Genomic DNA, 9,044 nt, shown 5'->3' on the forward strand with positions numbered 1-9,044 from the left:
ACGACAGGTTTTTAATGAGAGGAGCAATTGCAATTTGACTAGCGATGATTCTGTGAGTGGTTTTGGAAAGTCAATTGATTCGAAGATGTGGGTGATCTAACTTGCTATTGGAAGATGGCAAGAGAAAAAGGGCAAGTTTGGATGGAAATTTGTTTGACCAAAGGGTGTTTTTCAAAGAGATGATTCACACAGATTCCCAAGGCATATTTAAAATTGGTGGCGCAGCGTGTGCTTGTGGCAACATTTCAAAGAGAGACTAAAAGCTCTCAATGGCGGTCACCAACATTTTAACCAACCTACTGTATTTATGGCAGAGTAGCCAAGCTAATATTATCTGGCACCATGTAGAGTGCACTTCCATGAAAGAAAAATGCTGTAAGCCAATGCTATAAACGGCAACAAAAGAAAAAAAAAAGGGGAAGGTGAAGTTAATGCAAGCAGTGTGGTTAACCAAATGCCACAATCAAAACTTCCTCCTGCACCCTTTTAATGACTCTATAAATATTCCCTTCTCACCTTCCTCTTCTCCACAGATACACACTCTCACTCTTCTTCTTCCATTTACTCTTCTTGCCTATCTGGCTCCTTCTCAAACACGTCTTCATCAACCGGTTTCAAAAGAGAGCATGGAGTTCCCAATGGTGCTCCTGAGGCTTGCAGACTGGGTGTTGTACCAGCTGCTTGCAAACTCTTACTATAGAGCTGCAAGGAAAATGAAGAGTTACGGGTTCCATTTCGGGTATTTGTCATCCAAACCACCCCCTCAACCTTCTTCTTTTCCTAGTGTTGCTAAATATGATTTTGAGGGTAGAGAGTCACACACACTTGTGGCTTGTGACATTCATAGAGTCCTTTTGAGGTCCCACTCTTTCTTTCCTTATTTCATGCTTGTTGCCTTTGAAGGTGGCAGCATTTTCAGAGCACTCCTCTTGCTTTTGTCTTGTCCTGTGTTGTGGATTTTAAACCACGAGCTAAGGCTTAGGGTCATGACTTTCATCACCTTCTGTGGGCTAAGAACAAATGCCATGGAAAGTATATCAAGGGCGGTTTTACCCAAGTTTTATTTGGAGAATCTCAACCTTCATTCTTACCAGGTTCTGGCCTCTGCAGGGTCTAAAGTTGTCTTCACAAGTGTGCCTAGAGTTATGGTGGAAGGGTTTCTTAAGGAGTATTTGAGCGTTGGTGCTGTTGTAGGCACAGAGTTGCACACTGTTGGTTGCTACTTCACTGGTTTGCTTTCTGGTTCTGGTTTACTTGTGAAGCACAGAGCACTGAAGGATTATTTTGGAGACACAAAACCTGATATTGGGGTTGGAAGCTCGGCTGTTCATGATCATCTTTTCCTCTCCCTTTGCAAGGTAAGTCTGAGGTTATAGCTCCACTGTTTAACTACCCCAGTTACTGTTTAACTCTTGCGTGTTCAGCGCTCTTGATAAACAAGAAGACCATTTAAATTAAAAAGCAAAGGTTAATCAAAGCTCACTGTGTAACCTGACTGTACCTATTGTTCAGCTGTAAAGTGTCATTTCCATTTTTGACAAGTTTCGTTAGCACAAAATTTTATGACTCTTTTTCATTAATGTCAAGGTTTTGAATAGCAGTCACCGTCACTATTTGTCACCACAGATACAGCTAGGATTGTGATGATTACTTTACAGCAGCACAAAGACAAAAAATTCCTTGACATCGTGACCAAAACCACCGTCACACTTTTTTTATAATCTTGATACAGATTATAACTTAGTAGACATGTTTTTATTAAGTCTCTTGATGCATATATAGTGTCTAATTCCAGCTACATGACAATGCAGGAAGCATATGTGGTGAACAATGAAGAGAGCAAGAACAACTCAAGCTCAGTGATGCCAAGGGACAAATATCCAAAGCCCCTAATATTTCATGATGGAAGACTAGCATTCCTGCCTACTCCCTCGGCAGCTCTCTATATGTTCATGTGGTTTCCATTTGGAATTGTTCTGGCCATTTATAGAATCCTTCTAGGCGTTTTACTTCCTTATGGATGGGCATTGTCCTTAGGGGTTTGGAGTGGCTTAAATATCAATATCAAAGGCAGTATCCCTGAAAAGTCAGAGCAAAATCAAGGGGTCCTCTATGTTTGCTCCCACAGGACTCTTCTTGATCCTGTTTTCCTAAGCACAAGTTTGGCAAAGCCTTTGACTGCAGTCACATACAGCTTGAGTAAGGTGTCTGAGTTGATAGCCCCTATAAGGACAGTGAGACTAACAAGGGACAGAAAAAAAGATGGTGAAACAATGGAAAGGCTTCTCAGAGAAGGAGATTTGGTGGTGTGTCCTGAAGGAACAACTTGTAGGGAACCATATTTACTGAGGTTCAGCTCATTGTTTGCAGAATTGGCTGATGAGATTGTGCCTGTGGCTATCAATACTCATGTGAGCATGTTCTATGGGACCACAGCAAGCGGGTTGAAGTGCTTGGACCCTATTTTCTTTCTCATGAATCCAAGGCCAAGCTGTAATATTGAAGTTCTTAGAAAAGTTCCCAAAGAACTTACATGTGCTGGAGGAAGATCAAGCTGTGAAGTGGCAAACTACATACAGAAACAGTTAGCTGATGCTTTGGGATTTGAGTGCACAACACTAACAAGAAAGGACAAGTACATGATGCTTGCAGGGAATGAAGGGATTGTCAAACAAGACAAGTGGACAACAAAATGCTAGTGACATAATCTTCTCAGATTTCATCTTGTACACTCTTTTCTCTTTGTTGCTTTATTTATGTTTATGTTTTGGTTGGATATGACATTTATGATTGTGATATATGATACCATCATTTAAAAGTAAATAAGTCTTACAAAGCTTATAGCAGATTGCAAGTACAACACAAGTACCAACATTATTATCACCTAACAAAATAATAAACACACCATTATATTAATTGCTGTTAAACATTTGAAGTTTAAATTAGTTATAGTACTCAATACTTCAATATTTATTTAAGGATGTGATTGCTTTGGAGGAGAAGATGACACTTGGACTACCAAATTTTTATTTTAAAAAATGCACTTTTTAACAAAATATTATTACTGGGTAAATGAAACAAAATATTAAACAATCAGAACTAGTGTTAAACAGACTAAAAGTTTGAAAATCACTTCCAACTAAAAGTAACTAAGAATTTTGGTAATATGATGAAGAAGTGTTTATCAAATACAAGAACGAAGAATTTAGTTTGGGTAAGCTACTTTTTTAGTATTTGGAAAACTGCTAACTAACCTAACAAAACTAACTTTTCTTGAAGACTTTCAATACGAAACAGAGTTGTTGTTCCGACGGCATGGGTCAACCCGAATCAATGTTGTCGTGGTCAAGAGTTAAGATTGTACTTGAATTAAAGTATTTTACAAAATCCACAAAAAAAAATTATAATACATTTGTAAACTTTGATAGTGACATTTTTTTTTAATAAAACTAAAATATAATTATGTATTTTTTTTTGTATAAAACTATTATAAGAAGGAAATTCCTTACCAGTGTTTAATGTCTAGTTACCCATCTAAATTTTAAAAGTTTTGGTACAATGTTTTTTTTTACAACAATTTTTTTTAACTTTAAATTTAAACTTATTACATATTAAAAAAAACTAAGTTATCTTTAAATGCATGTATTTGTCATAGAATAGTATTAACCATATATACCTATAACTAATACAGTCACTTTGCAGATTTTGTTTCTAAGCTAAATTTTTTTAGATCCTATTCAGATTAATAGTATTAAAAATATGGATTAAATGAATTATTTTATATTTTGAAAAGTCAAATATCAACATTACGTGATTGGAAAACTTCAATTAATAATTTTGCATTTTAAAAAAATTAATTTGATAGGTCATATACCCGCCTACGAATTTTTTACTAAGGTGATAATAGTTTTAAACACAATCTTACATATATATCAAATTGTATACATTCATTAAGAATTGAAAATAAATAAAATTGTTATATAGCTGATTTTTTAACTCTTTGTATTACGAAATAGAACAGAGATAAATAAAAGAGAACAAAAGAGTAGAAGAAATGTAAAAAATATGAGAATGAATATATATATATATATTTTATTGTTATTGAAATCAAAACAAATGGTTATATATACAAGTAGTACACTCTCATTCTAAATTTAACTAAAGTAATAATGATAACAGTCGTTATTTCTCATCATAAATTCAAAATAATTATAGAAATGTCATTGCACTTTTTTTTAAGATGTTTTTTTTTAAATGTCGTTATTCTTAGTCATTTTTTTTTAGTTTTTTTTACCAGTGTAGGCAATGACTACCATGATAAAACACCTCCTAACTAACCACTCCCCTCATTAATAGCCACATAGTCGAGCCAAGACTAACTAAGAGAAAATAAAAATTCGTTGGATAAAGAATCCATTCGGAGTAGGAAAAACAAAAGTAGTTAATTTTTTTCTTCATCCATGACTATGCTTGTAACTGGGCTATACTAAAGATTTCATCTGCATCCACCCTACCCTCTTTAAAAGCAATCTCATTCTTATGATTCTAAATACTCCACAATACGGCTACCCAAACGCCTTTCCACACTCTATTTCTTTTTTGGGTTAAACTGGAACAAGTAGAATCGTACCAAGTGGTGTTTCAAATAATTATGATAAGCTACCTGTATCTCCACTCATCTGGACACCAACGACCAAACCTGAAATGCTATCTTACACTCTGCAAAGAGGTGGTGGGTCGTTTCCTCAGTCTGATTGCAAAGAGGACACGTCAAGGAGGGAAGGATGACTCCTCTTCTAGAACTCTCATCGAGACCTTACCTCTAAGGATTCTCCATGATAAAGAAAAGACATTAGGAATCACTTTTATATCCCATAGAATTTTCAATGCAAGACAAGGTACGAACAAGGTACTTGATTGTAAAACATCGTAAGCCGACTTTACTGAGAACACTTCATCCTCCCGAACTAACCAAACTATCTTATTTTGACAGTCTTTTTGTGGCTTAACATCAACCAACTCTCTACAAAGTGGTGACTATTCACACTCCTTTTCGATCAAATTTCTTCTTTACTCTAAGTTCCAATTCAACTATGTCTTTGCCCATCTGATAAATATTCTTCATTTTCCCAAATAACAACACTATATATATCATAATCAATTAGATTACAATAACATATACTTTTACAAAAAAAAACTGATTATATATACTTTTATATAATAGAGAGAGATATATTTTTTAAATTGTTTCTAGTGTTACCAATATTATTTTTCCTAAACTGAAATAATTTTATGATGTAATAAAATACATAAGTGTATAATTTCCATGTAATGATAATTGCATGATTCTCAACTAAAAAATAACAAATTAATTTTCACTTGTAAATATATTTATCTTTAATATTTTTTTAAAAAATACGGAAACGCGTTCTTTTGCATGTGTTTATCCTAATAAATATATAATATAAATAATTGAGTCGCAACATAACTTTTTATCTCTACAAGAAAGTTTGTTCCATCTCTTGTCAATATTAAAAAATTGGTTATTTAGTCTCTATTATTAACCTTTACGTAGTCAACCTATTTTATTCAAAGAAACAAGTAAATGCATTTTTTTAAAATGATTATCTATAAAATAAAAATATATATTTTCTAATTTTTATGCCAATTTTTTATTGATACGATACAATGTGACAGGTGATATGTGACAACACATTTTCTCTCCTTTTTTTTATATTAAACTTCTTTTCGTTTTACTTCCTATGTATCAATATGGAATTAATATTTCACCCTTGTCTAAAATACTCATATCTACATAAATAAAGCTCTAATTTTTGTAAGAAAGAAAGCAAAAAATAAAAGAGGATGTACTCTATACAGTACTCGAGATGTGTTAGGTATAACCAACTACATCTCAAACACACGAGAGACTAATAGATTATTTGAACATAAGATTTATAGAAAATTTGAATTAAATATCATACTAATCTAAAAATTAATTTTGAAAATATAATTAATCTAAATCCACTATCACACAAAATTTTATAAATAAATTAATATCAAATATTAACTTAATTGAATATCATCGAATACTTAGTTGATAAATCTGAGATCCGACAATCAAAGAATTGAAAAAATACGAGTGAGTTAGAGAAAGAGACTTTTCCAATCGATACAAAGAAAACCGTAGCAAAGAAACACAAGAATTAATGCAAATGGTGCATTAAGCTAAAGGTTTTGTTGTGATGACTCGGCCCATGAGAAATAATTAGATTGCAAATAGAAAAGAAGAAAAAAACCAGACCCCATTAATCCACTTTAATATGATTAAACAGGCACCAAAGTGTTAATTAAGGAGCTGGCACATAGAGAGGGTAACCCAATTGAATATAGTATTCGAGAAAGAAGAATCTAAAGTGGACAAGATTGTTGAAGGGTGAGCCAAAGGTTGTGATGGGATGATGAGGGAGTGAACAAGTTGGAAGGAGTGACATTGGTAAGTGGGGGGTGTATCTGAAATGGGATGAATCAAGCAAAGCAATGAAGTTAGAAGTTGAAACCCTAGGTGAAAGGGTTGAAACACTAACACAGATAATAAGGGTAAAGGTGAGAGGAGGATGAAGAGTGCAGGCAGAGGCTGTCAATTCCGGCCCCAACCTGAAAAGCCTTATTGAGGACGCAATCGCACACCATAGATATATACATGCTCCAATCCTAAACGCCACTCCCCAATCCTCTAAAAGGGTATGTTTCGTTTTCCAAATCTCAGCTATTATTCTGTTTCCTTCTGTGGAAGGAGGACCCGGTCAGAGAGTTTTTAAGTTTTCGGTTCATTTGGTACCTAGGATTATGATGGATAACTGTTCTCTCTCTCTCTCTCTCTCTCACTCACTCTCACTGACAGATCTCAAACACCCACCAATCTCTTCCCTCATTTATTACTTATAAGCGCCCCCACAACACATACTACCTTAATTCCCTTGTGCTAATACTATCACTCTATCTATATATACTACAACCATCTTCACTCTCACAATGTATCTCACTTCCCTATTTCTTTCTCTTAAGATCCTACCCCTTCTCCCTTCTTTCTTCTCATTTACTCTCACCTTCTTCCTTGTTCTCCTAGTCTTTCTTTCTTTTTCCCTTTCAACATATTTATTTGCTGCTCATAGATTCATAGTACTTTGCTGATAGGCTTGTTTCTTTCTTATATAGGGACTTGTAAGTGATACCATGGCCAAATCACTGCCAAGTGATTGTTCTAGGTATAGGCCACGGATGGGGTTGGGCCTATTGTTTCTTATTCATTTGTTTCTGGCTTCGTTGGATTGGATTTAGAGGTATAGGACTAGGGTTAGGGCTGCTTCCTCCTTTTGTTTTTGTTTTTGCCTTTTCCTTCTATTTTGCATGGGTGCTACTACACTCATGATGATAATCACAAAGTTGAAGAAAACAGTCGCTGATTGCTGATGGAGCATCATCAAGATTCACAAGCTTCAAGGGATTTTGTTTGGGGTGGTCCCTAATTGCTCCCAAATAAATTTGCCCTTCGATATGGGAATCTTGATGATGCTGCAGCAGCCATAAACGACTAAAACTACCAGGTTATTCTGAAGGATTTTTCATTCACTCACATTGATGCTATACACCAGCTCGGATATAGAGAGGTGAAGCCAACAGGTTTAACTAGTTACAACATAAATTGGATTATCAATGACTAAGTAATTAAACCCCTTTTCAAATTGCTTCCATTCTCTGTTATAATTTGGGAATAGATGCTAAACTTAAACATGGAAATTATAAATTAACTTAAATATTGCAGCTGAACCACGTTTTGAGTTATAATAATGAGGAAGATAATTTGGCAATGGCCTGTGTCCTATCTGGTGAGTGGTAATGTACTATAATCCCTGATCTTGAGCAATTTTGAGGTTTAATTTACAGTAATGATGAAGCTGGGGTCCTTTCACTACCCTTCTGGCATATGTACTGCAAAACAACTTCCTGTAAGCTGAGCAGGTATGTCTGTACCATGATGGAACTCTTTGTACTATCTCGAATCATTGAATGCTTTTACTTCATGGATATTTGGGGTAACATTATTTCCCTCTCCTCCTTTCCTGTTCCCTTGTATTCTATGTTTCAATCTTCAATTTATTCTTGAGTCAATAAAATCTCCTACTGGCTAGTGGTTAGTGGTTAATGGCTATCATATCAGATTGGCTAATGGCCATCATATCAGAGGGCATGATTAGTTTTTAACTTTTTGTGTGATGTATTTATGTTTGTGTTGCATTGTCAGTCATTTTGATACTTGTGTGCAGGAAAATCTAGATTAGTTGCTCCTCAGAATACATGAAATTGTTTGCTTAACTAGATATATGGCACATGTGCTGCTTTTCTACCTATAAATAGAATGTACTTCAGTTCCATTTCATACTTTCCATTTGGTCTTTTTTTCATGAAGGGGAAACGCTTTAGGGTTTCTTTGGTTCATAAGAGGGAGAAGAGGAAAATTAATTTGGTTGATTTGGTTTATGGAGACGAGAATCATAATTCATTTTAAAAAACTAAATACATTTTACTTTTTATCTTTATTTTTTTATCAAATCAATCAAACTATATATCTTATGAAATATTTTTTTCTCTACTTTTAAAAATTTTTTTTTTACTAAACAATTACATATTTATTTTTATTTTTATTTACTTCTTATTTTCAACTTATTTACTCTTTATTTCTACTTTTTTTATACATTTTTCTCAAAACCAAACTTACTTTATTTCGTTTATTCTATAAGGACTTCACACATTGTGTTCCAGAGAATTAAAGCATTGGCTTGATTTGTGGATATTGTCGTTGTAAGGTTTTACATCAGCGACGATTCTTTTTGTTTAAAATTCACATTTAAATTTAGTAAACACTTAATTAAATGTACAGTCATAAATGATGATAAAACTTATTTAAATAATAATAAAAGTGATAAGCTATATTCATAAATATAAATAATGTAAATACTCTTTTAAACGTACCTTAGTTCTAT

General features: G+C 33.9%; 1 protein-coding gene and 1 long non-coding RNA gene across 2 annotated transcripts; both read left to right on the forward strand.

The window, feature by feature from the left end:
* Positions 1 to 329: 329 nt before the first annotated feature.
* Positions 330 to 2,841, forward strand: LOC137826890 (glycerol-3-phosphate acyltransferase 1-like). The gene is made up of 2 exons (XM_068633046.1): positions 330 to 1,358; positions 1,812 to 2,841. The coding sequence occupies exons 1-2, from the start codon at positions 432 to 434 to the stop codon at positions 2,697 to 2,699; spliced, it is 1,815 nt and encodes a 604-aa protein (XP_068489147.1). The 5' UTR covers positions 330 to 431; the 3' UTR covers positions 2,700 to 2,841.
* A 3,585-nt stretch (positions 2,842 to 6,426) lies between these two features.
* LOC137825809 (uncharacterized) lies at positions 6,427 to 8,206 on the forward strand. The gene is made up of 2 exons (XR_011083353.1): positions 6,427 to 6,744; positions 7,948 to 8,206. It is a non-coding gene; the product is annotated as an uncharacterized lncRNA (long non-coding RNA).
* Positions 8,207 to 9,044: the final 838 nt, after the last annotated feature.

Source organism: Phaseolus vulgaris, chromosome 8 (assembly GCF_000499845.2).
Source record: "Phaseolus vulgaris cultivar G19833 chromosome 8, P. vulgaris v2.0, whole genome shotgun sequence".
In the NCBI taxonomy this organism is placed as follows: Eukaryota; Viridiplantae; Streptophyta; class Magnoliopsida; order Fabales; family Fabaceae; genus Phaseolus; species Phaseolus vulgaris.